The following is a 19,364-nucleotide window of genomic DNA, read 5'->3' on the forward strand; positions in this document are numbered from 1 at the left end:
GTCAGGAAAATGTAAAAAGCGACAGATGTCCATCAAAGGCAGTAGAGACTTAAAGAAATAACCCTAGGGACTGAAGCCACAATTCCAGTTCTGCCTGTGTCTGCCATAAACCTGCAGCAAATTATTTATGACTTCATTTTCAGCAAGAAGATTCTGACCTGTCTTACCTCCAAATGTGGTAGTGAGTAGAAAAGGAAAAATACGAAGATCCCTAAACAACTATCTAATTAGATCTAATTACATAGATATAAATATATTAAAATATAGTAATAAAACTGAGATATGCCAAACTTAAGCAAATAACTTCTGAAATGAGTTTTTCAATCAATGCTATCTCTGAAAATTCCTTTAGAAATAACTCCCTTTAAAAAAATATGAGATAAATGAATGAAACCTTATTTTTTCAAATGGTCTTACAGGCATTACACATTATTATTTCCTAAGAATAAAGAAAGCACAATTTAGGTTTATTGATTTTTAGCAAAATAAAATGACATAGTAGCTTCTTAAAAACTAATGGATAAGTTTTCTTGTTTCCTTGTCTCCAGAGCATTTGGCATTCTTTATCAATTGGTACATAAAAGAGTAGAAAAATAAGAGATTGTCATATTGTCCCTGGTATTTCTCTTTTAATATATCAGTGTGGTAGTCTACCAGAAAATAGTAAATGGCTTCAATTGTGGAAAGGAAGGTATCTGGCTTTCCTTTCTGATGGCGCCAAAAGCAAGTTTTTCTTGTTTTCAACTCAACTTGTAACAGTCCTGCCAAAAAGAAATACAAAAAAGTATAAATATTTCTTCTTAACCACAGAGTCTGGCACAATAATGATAATTTCTTTTAATTATTTTAAGAATTTCAAAAAAAGGATTTTTTTAAGAGTAAAGATGAGTTCCTTCAATCCCATTTCTAAATAGTATATTTTCTTAAATGCATTAAGGTATATACAGATGCAATATAAAGCACAGCAAACTCTTATACATGATAGTTACTTGTCTATAAATCTTAGAACTTGCAAAACCACGAGTTAAAAGTAGTTAACAATTAAGATGTTTACCTCTTTCTAACTTCTTTTCACCAGTGTCTTTTTTAATTTTAACTAGTGACAGGACTAAATTCACCAATATACAGAAGGGTTTCACTTCCTTGATGAACTGACATTTAAAACATCATCATACACAATGGAATACTATGCAGCCATCAAAAGAAATGAAATCTTGCCATTTGTGACGACGTGGATGGAACTAGAGGGTATCATGCTTAGCGAAATAAGTCAATCGGAGAAAGACAACTATCATATGATCTCCCTGATATGAGGGAGAGGAGATGCAACATGGGGGGTTAAGGGGGTAGGAGAAGAGTAAATGAAACAAGATGGGATTGGGAGGGAGACAAACCATAAGTGACTCTTAATCTCACAAAACAAACTGAGGGTTGATGGGGGGAAGGGAGTTGGGAGGGGTGGTGGGGTTATGGACATTGGGGAGGGTATGTGCTGTGGTGAGTGCTGTGAAGTGTGTAATCCTGGCAATTCACAGACCTGTACCCCTGGGGATAAAAATATATTATATGTTTATAAAAAATAAAATTAAAAAAAAAATCATTGTAAAACTCACTGAAAGAGATAGGCAAATTAATGGCTCTTAATATGGTTAAAAGTTTATTTCTGGACTACCACTTTTCAGTTATATCTTCATGAACAGAGTACCTAGAGTTGTTTCCTTGGCTCTGCCACATTTGTTGAGTGAAACCTCAATGACACAGTCAGCTAGAATGCCTTATTCCCTGTGCACTTAAAGAGGAAGTAATTCATATCACAGAACAGGATTCTCATCTCTTAAAACTCAGATGTTAACATACAAACGCAAAATACTTTCAGCGCTTTGGACCAGTACTTAGACTCACATATTTATTTTGCTATACTTTTTTTTTTTTTAAGATTTTCTTTATTTATTTGGCAGAGAGAGAAATCACAAGTAGACAGAGAGGCAAGCAGAGAGAGAGGGAGAAGCAGCCTCCCCAATGAGCAGAAAGCCCAATGCGGGGCTCAATCCCAGGACCCTGAGATTGTGACCTGAGCCAAAGTCAGGGGCTAAACCCACTGAGCCACCCAGGTTCCCCTTATTTTGCTATACTTTTTAAAAAAAAGCATATTTATTTTAAAGTGAGAAGTAAAAGGGAGAAGGAATGTATTTCAGCAAAGTCGGTTAAAAGAATGGCAAGCAAAGAAAACAATAAACATCTATGCAAATCCAAATAAACGCTGCCCAATGAAACAAAAACAATAATAGTATCTAATTTGTAGGCTGAAGATAAAGGACAGAACAAAAATAATGAAGACAATAACAGTAACTTGGTGGACAGGGTGAGAGCTGAATCAAACTTAAGTGTAGTCAATCCTTAAAGTGTTAAAAAGGAGAGGCAAAAATACTGACTTTGAATTATTCTAAGTTACATGTGCACAGTCCAGTTTTCTAAAGGAAACAAAATATGTATATTAAAAAAATGAAATAAGAAAAAATAAAAAACTTGATTGATCAAAGTCAAGAAAAAAAGAAAAAACAGAACAAATAAAATTTTAGATGGTAGAAATATGTCCAAAAATATCAATACTTAAAACAAATGTGAAAGATGAATATTAAGGAAAGTCAAATTATGATCACAGCAAGACAGCACTTTATATCCACTATATTGGCAAAAATCAAAACATTTGACAATACCAAGGTAGGCGGCATCGTGGATCAATGGGGACTCTTATACTTTAATGATGGGTGTGAAAGTTTATATACCTACACTTTGGAAGACAACTGGCATTATCTTGTAGAAGTAAGCATTTTCATATGCAACAACCCAACAATGTCCAATGACCCAACAATGTCCACCTCTAGGAGTGTTTCCTTAAGGAACCTTGTACATGCATAAGAATTTTTGTAGGTGCACTATTTGTAAGAGCAAAAACTAGAAACAACTCAAGTGTTTCATCCACAGGAAACTGGATAAACTGTAGTATTTTAACACAGTCAGATAATATATAGCAATGAAAATGAATAAACTATAGCTAATCATATAACACCACGGACAAACCTTAGAAACAAAATGGTCACTTCAGGTCCCCAAGAATACAACATGCAGGTAAAATAAAGAAAACTAAACAATATGAAGATTATGAAAATAATGTATATGATAAAACACAAAGGAATGATAAAACCATAATTCAAGAGAACAGTTAACTGTTACCAGGGGAGAAGCAGAGTGGCAGAGGAGAGAACATAGGTAGAAAAAAGTTGTTGATAGAATTCCAGGGCTTGGATTCTTAATTATTCATTATCTCATTATGTGCTATGACATTATATTATACATATCCTTTCACATTTATCATAATTTAGTTTTAAAAATAATATAAAAAACACCTTTGCCTATTTATGGCAGAACAGGAGCTAGAAGTCAGGTCCGGCCCTAATCTTTCCATTTAGGCTCACAACACAAATCTAATCATGTCAATGTCTGGCATTAAATTCTCTAATACTGCCATAGCACCTGTGGAAAAAAGTCCAAATTCCCAGCCATGGTATTCAAGGGCATTCATAATTTGCATTTCTTCAGTTGTTTCTCCTACCATTCTCATGTGCATACACATTCTACCCCATATGCAACTTTTTCAGTCTCCTGAATGCAGGATGATGTTTCTGTATTTTTGTGTATGTCATTCCCTTTATCTGAGATGCCTGACAACTTAGCCCTTTATCCATCAAGATTTCAACATAAACAGTTAATCCATCCAAGGACTCTGGGTAGAGCAGGGTTTGTCTCCTCAATGCTACCATCATATTCAAAACTTACTGAATTTTCTTACCTGCTTACCTGCCTGCATCCCACAACAGATTACGTGGCAGACAATGCCCACTGTCTTCTCAATACTCATTTCCCCCTTCTCTCAATATTAACAAATCTCAATCCTGTTCAGTGTGGCATGTGTCCAGCTAAAAACAGTTTCCCAGCTTTATTAATGGCCAGAGTGGTCATGTGAACCATTCTGGCCAAAGAAAGGAAAAATGAAATCTCCTAAGTGGAAATTCCAAAAAGCTATTATTATTATATTTATTTTTTAATGAAAGAGCCAGACTCAGTGGGCACGTACATATTGCCCTGTCCTTTGTCTTGCCTGGAATATATATGGGATGTCTTGGCACCTAGCGGCTATCTTATAAGTATGGGAGTGAAAATGATGAAGGAAGAAAACAGAATGAGTCTGAGTCCTTAACAGGCATTGTGAAATCGTTGTAACAGCTTTGGACTACCCATTTCTGGACTTGAACCTATAAAAAGTAAAAACCCAACTTGTTTTCAGATTCTTTTTTTTTTTTTTTTTAAGATTTTATTTATTTATTTGAGAAAGAATGAGTGAGAGAGGAGAAGGTCAGAGAGAGAAGCAGACTCCCCAAGGAGCTGGGAGCCCGATGCTGGACTTGATCCTAGAAGTCTGGGATCATGACCTGAGCTGAAGGCAGTTGCTCAACCAACTGAGCCACCCAGACACCCTTGTTTTCAGATTCTATCTGGGCTTCCATTTCATGTTGTAAGACACAACCCTAACCAACAGCCACTGTGATCACCTGGAAGGTAGAGAAACTGTTTTATTCTCCTTCATATACCCCAGTCTAGGACACCACCCATCCAGGAAGAGGTATTCAACAAATAGTACTGAATAAATGGACAAATCGCCAAAGTTTGAAAGTATTTTATCTAGATATTTTGAAAATATTTCAATTTGAATAATTTTGATTCAAAGAAACACAAAAGTTGTAAAAACCCAAACCAAACTCTACTGAACTATTTGTGTTAATGTTAATTATATCCAAGAAGTAGGTAGACATTTGAAAATATTCTAAGTAATCAGTATAATTAAAATCTTACCATAGGATCTGACAGCACATGCAATTTCTTAAAAAAAAAAAAAAAAAAACCTTAAGAGTAACTATTAAATGGTGCTGGTTTCTAATACACCTAATATGTTCTAAAATGTTAAAAATGATAATCAAGATTTAGTGATTATTTCCACTGTTCCATCCTGTTTTAAAGATTTGCTTGCAAGTATACAGAACCTTTTAAAACACACTGAAATACACAGGTATGGGATTTATTTTTAAAAGTTCAACATATACACTAAAAAATTCTTTTGCTAGCATTTCTGGCCATCAATAACTTTATGATGAACTCAGCAAATTTTTTTAGCAGAACTTTAAAGCAGAGAATTATAAGTGGTTTTCTGTTCAAAATTATTGCCATCAAATGATAAAATGTTTTAAAACCCAAAGGCAATGATTTACAGCAAACATGGGTTGTTTCTTAAGGAAATAACTCAGTTCATCTGGAAACTGGTATTTCACGTATAGAGTCTATAAATATGTGCAGAGCCCCAAATATTCCCTATGGTGCAATAAGGAGCCAGAAGGGGTAGGGGCTGCAATAATACGTGAAGAAAAGACTGAATCTGTTTATTTCATGATTTTGAAGGGATTAAGAAATCCCTTTTAAAAATCTTCATGTAGCACAGAATTGAAATATATGATACTTACTATGTGATCTGGGAAGGAATAATAGAAATTTTTCCAAATCTGATTTTAAGCCTTAAGTTCAAATATGAACACTCTGAAAACAGATTTTGAATTGTACCTCAATGATTCCTTTTATAGATTTTTCTACTGTTCTCACTCATGTTCTTTCATTTGATCCTTTCAATTACCATATATGGTAATTATAAAGAGAGTGGCTCAGAAAAATCTTCAAACTGAGGAATAAGCTGGTGCTGTAACCATCCAAGGTAATATTGGCAGGTAGTACACCAAAAAGCAGGGCCTTGGGTTCCATCTCTCTATTAAACATCAGTGAAAGGTTCTTTCAGGTCTTATGCTCTGTAGTTTCTCTCTCCCTCTCCCTCTCACATTCCTCATTCCCCACTGTCTCTCTCTCTCTCTCACACACATACACACACTTTCTCTGTTTCTATCTTTCTGCCTATCTCTCTCACATACAAACACACAGACACACACACGACTAGAATGACAAAGCAATCTTCCTAAAAGTTATGTTGACCTCAGAGTTATGAACTATGTAAATTAAACTAAATCTAGTATTGTTACTAACTTTAGTTTGGGATTACTTACTACAAGTTAAACTCCAAAACGTATCATAAATTTTCTTTTCTAGGTGAGGTGCATTTTTAACAAATAGCCTGAGAAAAGTTCTATTTTGGCAACTGCCTAAAACCAACTGGGTAGCTCTCTTGCCTTCTAATCATACATGGTATACATACAAGGCCATCAAGAGCTGGAAATAAACCTAACGTTTTTAGAGAAACTACTGAAAAAACCTGAGGAACTGAGTAAGGTACAAGTAAACAAGAGAGGTAACATGAGCTTCTGTTCTTCATATTACTAGTTGTGCTACTTGGGCAAGCAAAACAACTCTTTTAAACCATTTTATTAGGAACTAAACTTTTCACTCTAAGAGAAAGAGTACAAAGGTAAAGCAAAAGAAAGAAAATCCCTGTAATGTTCAATCTTGGAACTGGAACTATCCATGTGAACGCATGATATATATCTATTTCCCTTGGCTCTATCCACTGAAACAATGACATCCAAGTTGTAATAAATTTGCCAGATCTTGGTTTCTAATATCACTCCCCACTAAAAAGAACCATAGCTCTTTTACATAATCACTGGTTCTATGTCTGGGGCAGGAAAAAAGTACAAGTTAACTTGGGACATCCCGTTGTACCAGAAAGACTAATAAGGCCATGCTACAAAGGACTTGAAGGGCTCCCACTGCAAAATTTGAGACAATTTGGACATCAAAAAGAATACAATCACAACATATTACATATGATAAAGGAAATCCATAAACCCATAGTGACCTCAAAAAGAGGCAGAAGGAGAGAGAAAAAAAGGGGGGGGAGGGGAGGGAGGAGAAGAGCTCTTTACCACCTAACAAATATAAAAGAAATAATACATTAAAATGTCATCATGTTGCAATCCTCAATTTGCTGATTTAGGCAAATTGTCAATAAATACTAAATCCACTCAGTGAAAAGCAGTTGGGAAATAGATAGTTCACAGTATCCAAGCATCACCCCAAAGACTACTACCAGTTTCAAAGAAGAAATGAACTTTTATAATACAGAGATATGGCAATCACCACTTTAATCAAATAATTAAAGTTATTACCAATAATGGAACTTATATGCCTCCTGATCTGACGCAATAAGTATACAACTTTACCTATGAATATGATAATCATATAATTTATCAGCTGAACAGCCATATTTCTGAGAGGGAAAGGGAATGCCATTAATAGTTAAATAAAAACAATAGGTATAAACTGGAATTGTCATGGAACAACCCTAGATTGATCCTTATCTCTAAGTATCCTTATAAAAACACTAAACTGAATCTAATCATGATGAAGCATTCAGACAACTGACCTGCCCTCTTCAAACAAGTCACAGAAAACAAAGACAGGGGACTGCTCTACATTAAAAGAGACTGAAGAGGTATAAAAACTACATGGAATGAGAGTTTACATGCTACATCAGAAGAAAAAAGCTACAAAAGATATTTTTGGATCAATTAGGGAAATGTAAATATGGACTGTATTAGATATTAGAAATTTTATTAATTTTCCCATTAACTTTTGCTAATGGTATTGAGATTATGCAATTATTCTTAAAAGATACATAGTTAGGTATTTAATGGTGAAGTATTGCAAAGCCTACAACTTATTTTCAAGTGGTTCAGCCAAAAATGTATACAATATCTAAGTATTCACACACATATAGTAGAGAAATAAACATGGAAAAACGTATGGGTATTTGATGCAATTCTTCCAATATATCTGCATGTTTGAAGTATCTGAAATGAAAGTTGGGGGAAGGAACAATCCACAAAAAAAAATTTTGTGTATTTTACCTTGAAGTCTCTCATCAGTGAATATTTTGTTTGTTTGGTTCCAGGTGCTATCTATAAATATAATTTTTTTCAGTGTTGTGTCTTGGCACTTGCTGTCATTCGAATCCTGTTCTTCAGTTTTCTTGCGTTTAATAAATGGCTTGTCGGGGTCGTCATTTTTGTCTTTAACATTATTTTGAATCCTTTTTTGCAGATGAAAAGAAATATCTTTTATTGAGACAGACTTAGGTCCAGGAAAAACAAGTGCAACCTAAAGCAAAGAAACTTAAGTTAGTAGTGTGCTGTTATGATCTTCAAAATGAATAAATTCTGACACTTTTAAAATTTAAAGAGAAACGAACATGCTGCATACCTGAGAAACAAGCATTAGGTTCTGTAACAACCACCTGAGCCATTTGAAAGTTAGTGTGTTTCTTTAATAAGGATGATAAAGTTTTTGGCTCTTCCCTAAGATTTAAAAATCATAATATACTAGCTAGAAGTATTGTTTCAAAATAATTGACAGAAGCCAAGTTAATTGTATCATGAATCAAAAAACTAACTACTGTAATATTTCACAGTATAAAATACAAAGTACGTGACACTAGGTAAAAGAACCAATGAAAAGCACTCAATAATTAAATACAATTTTCACAATTTCAATATAATAAGCAGAAGTCAAAAAAATAATACTATCACTGCTGGTGAGGATATGATGTTATGGGCCTTCATAGCCATTACTGATGTCAGGTTTCGATAGTATAACTCTTCATGAAAGCAGTTTGGCACTTTGAATAAGAGTCTTGAGGTGGTGGGTATTGGAGAGGGCACGGATTGCATGAAGCACTGGGTGTGGTGCAAAAATAATGAATACTGTTACACTGAAAAAATAAAAAATTTAAAAAAAATTTAAAAAATAAAATAAAATAAAAAAGAGTCTTGAAATGTTCACACCCTTTGGTTATTTCACTTTTGGGAATTTACCTTAAAAAAAAATCATAAATACAACTCACAATACCCAGAATATCTGTTAAAGTATATTACAGTGAAAAATTAAGACTGAAAAATCTGACTTTCAAGGAATAATTCTGTAAATTATGCTACCTTACTTTCAGCATGTTTTTACTGAAACCTTACACCCTTTAGAACCTCCAATGTTTGAACAGCTCCTGCCACAAAGAAGGTGCCCAATTAATATTTTTTAAATGAACAAATGTTTTTCAAATCATGGGTATTTTATCTCCTGTACTTTTCTATATTTCCCAAATTTTCTTCAATGAACATATATCATTTTTAATATGAAAACATAAGCAATATAAAAATAAAAGGAAAAATCTTGAATTTGAAAACTCCAGTTATAAAAGTTTCTCAAACATTTACAATGCGTGACTCTCTTTCCCCCATACCCAAAAAGCAAAGTTCAGGGCTTTGTAATTTTCTTGGACTGTAAACATATCACATCTTTTTATAGAACCCAACACTGTATTCTATTCAATTGAGATAAATGATACCTTGCTGACCAGAGAGGGAAACACAAAGATACTCCTTGATCCAAAACTCAGAAATCATTTACAAACAACTATATAAACTCAACCAAAATACAAATATATTGATGGAAAGGAAAATCTAAGTTCTGTCTAGAGCAAATGAACACATTAATTTTTTATGTTTCCAGGTTAACCACACCAGCAAATATCTCCAAGAAACCTAGAAGAGTTTACATACTTTTTAAAAAAGTACCCAAGGCCTTTTTTTTTTTTTTTTGGATCTATTACTTTTCAATAAGAGCAGTAATATCTCCCAATGTGACAATTTCAAATACGTGAAAACCAATTTTGAATCTAGAAATGATCAAAGGAAGGCCTCTGAGCAAGGAAAAGGCATTACAAAGGTCATGTATTAAAGCTCTTAATTCAGGGAGAATTCTTGAAAATCCTTCTAATTCAGACTTTCTTTTCTTCTTTTGGAGAAATTCCAACGTTTGTAATATGGTTTCTTAGTTTGTATCAAATCATCTTTTTGTAGCAGCAGCAGGAAAATGGAGAGGAGAGAAAGTAAAAGCAGGCACAGCAATATGGGCAAAGAGAAAAAACCTGAAGAAGTAACACAGAATAACTATAAAAAGTAGAAAGACTAAATTCAAAAAGCCTTAACAATCTAAGATTATTTCATCTTTGAAGATACCAACGAAGTAAGTAAATTGTATATTGTTTACTGTTACATAAAGATAACCCTCAGTCATTAAGAAAAATATTTTCTTATTCAGAAAAAGTTCAGAAAAGCAATGGAATTTAAAACTCTTTTTTAGATTCAATGTGAAGAGGTGTAAAAAATAAGCTGCCTACTTCATGGTCCTTTTCTTCATATTCTGGAATACAAGGATACGTGTAAATATTTACAAATTCAGGTGCTAATAGTTTTGCATGTATAGCAGTACTTTTGCCATCTGTTTCATTTGGATGTTTAATGATGTCAATCTTCAGTGGAAGCTAAAATGAAAAAAAGGACAAATGAACACAATAAATACAAAAATCCAGATTTTTATGTTAATTAAAAATGATCTTCAAAGCTTACATAACAAGCTCACACTAAGTTCCTGTAAATATGATATTAAAGGCATACTTTTCTAAACCAGATTAGGAATGCTAAGAGTCATAAAGCAAACCTAAATTTCTTCCTCGACATTGTTGATCATATAATAGAACAATTATTTCCAACGTATTCAACATAGAATTGTTCTTAAAGCAAAGCTTCAAGGCCATTTTCATTTAAGCTACATAGGCTTTGAGTCCAATTCCTTGCATTTCAGTATCTGTGTCAAGAACACTTTTTATAATTCCTATAAATTTTAGGATTATTAATTTTATGACACAATAAAAGGAAATATAAGCTGGGCAAAAGTGTCACACCTAAAATTCAAGTCAAAATTTTACTCCCTATACATCTTTTGAGGTCCCAGGTATTACCCTTAAAAGGGTTCACCCTTTATCGTGAACATCATGATGCTCATCAGTGGCCTTTAATGGCACAAATGAAATAATTATCAATTGGAAAAGTAACAGAATAGGTCTAGAAGGTGCACACTTCATATAAAAATTAACTCTCTGAAAAATCATTTTGTCTATTTTCCCTTAAGTTTCCTTACTCGTTATGAATTACATCCTGCCTCTTTGCAAAAATAATATTTTCTAACATTTTTCAAGTTAGATTTTTCTGTTATTTCCCTGACTTGTTTGATTTAGTTTCCTGTATAACGTTTGTACAAGTGCTGTAGTCTGCCATGGTTATGAAAATGAAAGCCGAGTCACATCCCCCCAAAAATGCATATGAGAAACTCTGAGATGGATTCTTCAGTGCAGATTATAAATGACTTATATATTATTACAAATACTCTTCCAGCTCCCACCCCACCCATAACAGGCAGGATCCTAGGTATTTACCCTGGGAAAAGCTAAATTTACCCTGGAGTACAAAACTATTTTTCTTTTTTTAAAATAGCTTTAATAGATAAAATTGGTATAATAAACTCCATATATTTAAAGTGTACAATATAATGAATTTTAATACCCTTGAATTCATCACCATAATCAAGATCATGAACTTAACTGTCACCCCCAAAAGCCTCCCTTCTTCCCCTTTCCTCATCAACTACCACCCACAGTCCTTAGGTAACAATTGGTCTGCTATCACTATAAGTTAGCTTGTATTTTCTCAGATTTTATATAAATGAAAAAATATGGTAAGTACTCTTTTCATCTGACTTCTTTCACTCGGAATAATTATTCTGAGAGTCATCCATATTGTTGTGTGTATCATTAACTGCAGAGCTGTTTTTTAAAGGGGCAGTTGCTGCATGCTACTGAATGACCCCAGGTGCATATACTTTATCTTTCTGGATTATTGTGTGGAAAAAGGATGGTATCTATCCCAGATGGGCAATGAATATGTATCTCAAATAGTTTTCACTTTAGGGTTTCAAACCCTGTATCTCCTTCCCTCCCCACTTAGGCCTAGTAACCAATTAGGGCCAACTGCTTTAAATCGTCAAACCAACTTCTCGTCACAGAAAATTTACCATTTAAGTAGGCAGTTCACAAATGATTTTACATCACTCTACTTCTGGCTGAACTCTACATCAGAATTTCCTCATGATGCTCAGTCTCAGTTGACACTACATTCCCTTTCCCCAGGGTCTCTCAGTCCCAGGTCAGCATTATCTTAGCCCAGGGAAGATAGGAAAGAAGAAAAAGAAAGCACATCATGATAAAGTATTCTATTACTAATAAAACCAACTTTCTTACATGGCTGATGAGTAGAACTGAAAATTCCAAAGGTGACCATCAACATTTCTCATCCACTGGCTATGTCTGAAGGGTATCATTTATATCAAGGACATAGGACTGACTGTTATTCATGTATTTAAACATCACATACCTTGCCTATTATGGACTAAATCCTATAGGTATAGGACAATTATGAAAATTTGTGCTCAAGAAGTTATTACTGGGACCCAGTCTAGTTACTTTAGTTCTCCCTGAGCAAGCCTGAAATTTCTAACATTATGAAACAAAAGCACAGACATAGATCAAATCATGGAAACAAATGTTTGTGCTCTAGTTCACACATTTTAAAGGAAGATATTTCCTAAATAATGACAGGGTACAGAGTAACACCAGAAGAATTGACCAGACACACAGTTCAAGTAGAAATGTTTTGTTTTCAACCACAAAGAACATCAATCTGTTCTCTAACACTTATATTTCTTATAAGAGATTTATCAAATTTTTCTTCCCAAATTTATCAAAATGCCATTAGCAAGAAGTCCTAAGTCTTTTCCTATGTGATCATCAACTTTCCCAAAGAGAGCCTTTTAAATTCCAGGACTCTAAAAAAGATGAAGCTTACTTTGACCTCATGATTATTTTTGCTCTTCCTTTAAAAAATACCAAGAGTATCTTTAACCTTTACTCATGCATTTCTCATGACATTTTTAAAAAAATAATATTCTGCATGAAAAAAATCAGCATTTATGAATTTATTCTGTAGATTAAAATTTAAAGCTTGGGAGGCACTTACTCATTATGTAGTCGTCTTCCCTTCCCAAGCAGGCTATCTAAAAGCAAATGCTGAATGATTTGTAAAAATAAAGTAAAAATTAGAAAAAATTATATAGAGCTTTTATTACTATTAATATATATTAACATACTGAGTTTTATATATGGCCATTAAAATATAAACACTTTTAAAAACTCTGCATACTCTGGTAGGCCATCTAGAGTTGATCAAACATTTGGCATAGCGTTTTAAGTCACTTCTACTAAATAATGGATATTAGATCACTAATTTGGAAAATAATCCTCTATTATTAAATTTCTATGAAAATAAATGTCTATGAAAAGTCAATATGTTACCGACTTTTATTATTCTGATCTTCAATCCTTTTGAACACAATACATTTTAAGATAAAACTTTTAAAGGGATACTCTCTATGTGGCTATGATATGAAAAGAACATAGAATAATTCTGTTCATACTTCAAAAACTACACTTTTGAAATTTAACATTCTTATAAGATAATAGGGAACTTAAAGAAGATTATTTTCCTCAAACTCTAAGTTTTTCTAAGGTTAACTATGAAGCTGATTAGGTTCCGTGCTTATTTCACCTTGCCCACTAACTTTCCAACAGCCTGTAAGTGTGATTTTTAGACCCTTGAGGAGACCCTGGACTTACCAAGATAACATATAACCTAAATTGAATTTCAAGTAACAAAATATAAGTATTAAGGTATTTTACTTCAAATTTAAATGAATCTTAAAATCACCACATTAAATACTTTTAAATATAGTTTTAACTTATTTTCTTACTAGTAAGTTCTACTGAGTCCATGTGTACAGTTTAGTCTCTCTAACGTCCTAATAGGCAGCAAATTTTATACATTATTTGATTTACTCCTAAAGTTCATGTCAATGTTAGACAAGCTGACATATATGTAATAAATTCTTTGATTACATAGACATCATGGTCCACAGATCTTTTACCTAAACAAGAGTAGTCCTGGTAAGCAACAAAACGTATAAAGTAAGCAATCAATTCAAATCAATTTTTTAAAGTCTGGCTTAAATCACTACAATTATAACATAGCCCATTGAGTGGCCTTAGTCCTTTTTTTTCTTTTTTTTTTTTTTTTCAAGTAGTCTCCACGCCTAGTGTGGAGCCCAAGGTGGGACTTGAACTCACAACCCTGTGATTGAGAACTGAACTGAAACCAAGAGTCGGACACCCAACCAACTGAGTTACCCGGGTGCTCCAGTCTTAGTATTTTTAATTTTAGCTTAGTTTTGGTCACTGACATGAGCTCCATCTCCATGTAGAATGGGGCTAAGCCTGTTCTACAAAAGCCCAAGCAAAAAATCAATCTTATTTCCTTTAAAATATGTTTTCTTAGAAAGAAGTCTAAGGCCCTGAGGTAGTTTTTGAAGTTCCCTCAGGCAATTATACACTTGTCTCTTGTAGTATTCATGTTTATGCCACATTTCCCCCTATGTTTTAGATGAATTATAATCATTAGTGAAAAAGTAACTGATTTCATTCAAAACAATATCATTCATCTCAGACCCAAGTGTTTTGGCCGTGTGTGTCTTTTTCCAAAGACAAGAAAAGCAAATAGGTTTACCAGTCTGTAAGATTAAATTTTCTATTAATATTATTCATCTCCATAATGATGTTACTTGCTTATCAATTGTATTAGAGTAGGTATGTATGAGATATCTTTTTAAAACCTCTTCTCCTACTTTCAGATAATTAAATTTCTTACCAACCTTCACAAGTGGCATCTGTTCAATAGGTACATTTTCAACTGGGACATAACATGTATAGCAATAGAACATTCTTGAACCACCACATTGGAGACATTTTGATCTTCCACTTTGTTGAGCTTTTTGAAGAACTTCTTGAGATGCTAAGCATAAGTTTTGAAAAGGATCTTCTGCAGCTATGGAAGTAGTTTGTGAGTGCTGTATTTCTACAAACTTTGAATTATTTTCTTCCTTTTCTTTGAGAAATATAGGTGGATTGAGAGACATTTTTCATTCAAACCAAAGTTTAACATCTATTTCTAAAACATAAATCATAGGTGCACTGCAAAAGAAAAAAAAAAGTGGGGAAGGGGTGAAATAAAGACAGGAAATATTTTGTTCCCTGTCTCCACAAAGAAAATTTCCCAATTTACAACTGCATGCCATTTTTAGTATTTATTAACAAGTACTAATAAGCCTTTTAAACCACTTAATTAGCATGATTTAAAATACAAAATTAAAAAGCAATAAACTCAAAACAATAAGTTACCCTTTTGAGTCATTCCCTCCATAAAACTAAAAAGGTGCTCTCTTAGAAAAACTATTTCAAATATAAAATTTAGGTACCAATAATACATTTTTCAGTGACTCTTATTTTGTTTTATATTAGGAATATAGTGTTTAAATGCTATTATCAGCCAGGAATGTATTCAACCCTGTACACTCTGACTTTAAACCAATGTTATGTGACATAAAATCTCAACCTGGATCCTAATGAAAATACAAGGTTCCAGTGAAATCAGTAAAACTTTGTTATGTTTCAAAAGACTTACTCTTCTCCAACTTATGTCACACACACAAAAATATAACTAAACATCCATTAAAATAGGACAGGCATCTACTACCAATTATGATTTGTAAAATACCCCCAAAGCTGAAATATATGCCCAGAAAAATAAAGTATGATCTTGTAAACTAAAAATTTTACAGAGTAATGTTAATGTCCCCTCACTCAAAGACTTCATACCACTTTTAAAAAATATAATTCATTCGGGGGCACCTGGGTGGCAGTTGGTTAAGCCACTGCCTTTGGCTCAGGTCATGATGCTGGAGTCCTGGGATCGAGTCCCATACGGGGCTTCCCCTGCTCTGCAGGGAGCCTGCTTCTCCCTCTCCCTCTGCCTGCCACTCCCCCTGCTTGTGCTCTCTCTCTCTCTGTCAAGTAAATAAAATCTTAAATAATATATATAATTCATTCAGAGTCTTCAGTTCTAGAAATAAAATAGTGAAATAACTTGCTCACTTAAATATTTCCTTCCAAGAAGAATGATGTCTGTTACTCAAATATTCTGTAAGCACAGTATCTTTTGAGGGAGAAAAGAGACTGGGGCCCTTTTGATTTGATATGCATTCCAGAGCTGTAAAATGAGTCTCTCATTATAAAGCTTATGGCATTGTGGTGTTTAACTATGAGGCCCCTGGCACTTTGAGTACAAACACTGACAGGAGAAATGCTGTGACTGCAACAGGAAACTTTTCTGTGGTATTCCAAATAGGAAGTGAACAAAAAGTCCAGTGGAACATAATATACAACATAATTTAGCAACAAGAAGTTAGTGATACTAATTTAATTACTCATCAAGAGTTTTTTATAGGTTGTAAATCCCAGTAAGCTTGAGACCCAAATAAAAAGATGCAAAGGAAAAAGATGCTTATCCCTGAAGGAAAAATAAAATACACTGGCCAAATTTACTCAAAGTAAATTTACCAAGCTGTCACCTTTCCTTGAATCTCAGATCTTTTTAAGATCATGTTGAGTCTTGGACCTTATCTGCAGAAAATGTATACACAAGACACAGTATTTCATACACAATTTCAGATGGTTTGCAGATCTGTAAGAGTCCATCTACAGATCCAGGTAAAGAAATCCTAAGTTCAAACAGTCATTCTAAGGACAGGAGCAGTTTTAAAAGTCTGGGAAGAGAGCTATTAGTCTCCTGAAATCAGAGCTACAAATCCCCTGTTAGGCAACTAAAGGTCAGCTCTCACAGGCCAATAGGTCTCATTATTGCACTTAGGAAGGTAGTTTAAGTTGCACCTAAGTCTTGGTTTGGGTTTGCTCTGGTGTTTTCTGAAGTCCTTACAGAGAAACATTTTAAGGTTATAATAGTCTTGAATTATCCCATCATGGGACCCATCCAAAAAAGAAACTAGACTGGACTAATTCAACATGACTCCATTTTCCTGGGTGTTCTAGTGGCTAATTAGGGGGTTTACATTAGCCACTAAAGGCCTCCAGAATAATGGGGCTGAAGTACACAGTTCCTGGGGATGTCATGAAAGTCAATGTGCTTCCTGACATTCAATGGAAAACTACTGGTGAGTTTTTCTAGGGCCTTCCAAGTGCATTCTGCCTCAGAAGTATTCCCCTATATTTCACTTGGCCTTCCATCCATAAAGCCAAATGGATACTAGTAAAGCCTTATATAAATGTTCTTCCTCTACAAAAATCAAACAACATAGACATATGAGATAGTGAAAGGAAAATGTTTATGGCTCCTTTCCCAGCCTCACCTATACACTCTCTTACGGCTGTCGTGGCCACACAGAAGAGTCCAGAAATAGTAAGTCATGGACAGCTCTCTCCAAAGGTCTCTGAAACCATATGACACCAACATTTGTCCTCACCTAGCCAACAGCCTGCCTCAAATGTGTACAGTTTGCTGCAAATGATGGTTCACAACCTTTAAAACATACTTATTAATATCAAATTCATGCAGGGAATACAAGTGGAGTTGTGGGAGTTACTTAGAAAACATAAAAAGAATATATTCCTAAAGAACTAATAAATATTTTTACCTTGATGGTACATTCATCAATCTGCATCTTAGGTTGAAAACAAATTTTTACTCCCCCTCTACCCTCTTTTCCCAAAAAACTAATTACTCACCAAGTTCCATCAATTCCACCTAGCATATAATTCTCTAACTTTAGGCTCAAAGTCAGGACTCTAGATGATCCATGGCAATCTCTTACATCTTTTTAGGTTTGCCCCTTTATTACTGGTTCCACATATTTAGCATGGAAAAATCTGACTTAGCCTACAGTTATCTTTTCGCAAAGCTATCCCTCCTAGCAATCAACTCTGCAAAAGAAGGATTCTTTACCAATTCTTTACATATCTCTCCCTGTGTCTCATGCAGCAGGAGGAAATCAACAATTACTTATTAAATCAAAACCATTCTGAAAAAGAAAACATGCATATGCATCTCCCTCCTGAATGATCTAACACACCACCTTCATGGGCCATCTGCAGCCTGGCACAAGTGGCAACATGGCAGATTCCTCCCCCTCCCCACTCCCCAAAACAATGATCTTAAAAGCTCCAAGGTACAGGTCACCTCCCAGTGGAATACTATATAAAATTCCCCTACCATTTATTGTAGACCAATTCAGTATACTAGATAAAACCCACTTCAATTTTTTTTTTCCCTGAAGTATTTTTAAGAACCCGGTCAAATAACACACACAGGTCCAACATTCATTTTTTAAAATCCAAGGTGACACCTTTTTCATACAGGACCAGTGGCCCCTCCCACGTCCCCCATCATTTGGCAGGCAGGCAGACTGTCTTGCCTCAGTTTTTCATGGTACACTGGGATTCAGACAAAAATAATCCTTAAATGCTTAAAAGAAATAATCCTCAAATGTTTTCACTCAAGCAGATTTTTATCATCCAGCTCCGTGAACTGGTATCTTAAACTATTAATATACTTACTTCTTCTACATTCCCAAGAAACAATTTAGACCTAAGAAACAGCCTCGCTGGCTTATTATGTAACCACTATCTTAATATTTTAAATACACTGCGTGGCACACTATTTCTGTACTAAGCTGCTGCTTCTGTGATTACCAATTCCCCGCAAACCACTCCAAACACTAAAAAATATAGATCCTAGGGGACTACCTGCCAGAACAGACTTTCCTCACGGCGGAAACCACTGAAAATGATTGTTAGGGCAAAGAAAATTTTTGAGGAACAATTTGGAAGCCTTTTCCCCGAAGGGCCCGCAGCATGGTAAAAAATGCAAGCGCTCCAGCACAGGGACCAGGGTCCCGCTCACAGGAGACACCCTGCACGACCTCCACTAGCGCCCAGCCAAGCAGCGTCCTCTCCCCGTAGCCGCACGGCTCCGGCCAGGCCACTGGTCCGCACACGGGCGCGGACACCCGCACCAGCGATCGGAGTGGGACTCAGACCTGCGCTTCCCTCGGGTCCTCGCACTGCTCCACGCGCCTTCCGCTCGGTCGGAACCCGAGGAGCGCGCCCGGCCCACGTCGCGCTAGGGCGCGGCGGAGCGCTTTCCGGGAGACACCGGAGGGAGGAGCCCGGCCGTTGCTAGGGCCGTTGCCAGAGCTTGATGCCGCGCCCGACCCGCGACGAAAGTAACGAGCGGGGAGGGACACGGGGCGTGGTTAGAAGGGGAAGTCCCGCCTCAGCCTCTGGGCTGCCAGCCGAGTCGCCCTGGTCCTGGGAGACCCGGTCGGAAAGCGAGGTGGCGGTTGTGGAGCTGTCCTCACAGCCCGGCAGCCTTGCGCTGCGTTTCCTGCTGACCCTGGCGGAGGCC

General features: G+C 35.3%; 1 protein-coding gene across 3 annotated transcripts; it reads right to left on the minus strand.

Annotated features, from left to right (window-relative positions):
- Positions 1-446: 446 nt before the first annotated feature.
- DTWD1 (DTW domain containing 1) lies at positions 447-19,069 on the minus strand. 3 transcript variants are annotated; one of them, XM_032856528.1, is made up of 5 exons: positions 18,997-19,069; positions 14,761-15,079; positions 10,286-10,429; positions 7,962-8,211; positions 447-761 (listed from the first exon to the last, which is right to left on the minus strand). In XM_032856528.1, the coding sequence occupies exons 2-5, from the start codon at positions 15,022-15,024 to the stop codon at positions 514-516; spliced, it is 906 nt and encodes a 301-aa protein (XP_032712419.1). In that variant the 5' UTR covers positions 15,025-15,079; positions 18,997-19,069; the 3' UTR covers positions 447-513. The 3 variants fall into 3 exon arrangements, with proteins under 3 accessions (XP_032712419.1, XP_032712420.1, XP_032712421.1); XM_032856529.1 differs by lacking the exon at positions 18,997-19,069 and adding an exon at positions 18,704-18,990; XM_032856530.1 differs by lacking the exon at positions 10,286-10,429.
- Positions 19,070-19,364: the final 295 nt, after the last annotated feature.

The sequence above is a fragment of the Lontra canadensis genome, unplaced genomic scaffold, assembly GCF_010015895.1.
Source record: "Lontra canadensis isolate GAN:19392208 unplaced genomic scaffold, GSC_riverotter_1.0 scaffold12, whole genome shotgun sequence".
Lineage (NCBI taxonomy): Eukaryota > Metazoa > Chordata > Mammalia > Carnivora > Mustelidae > Lontra > Lontra canadensis.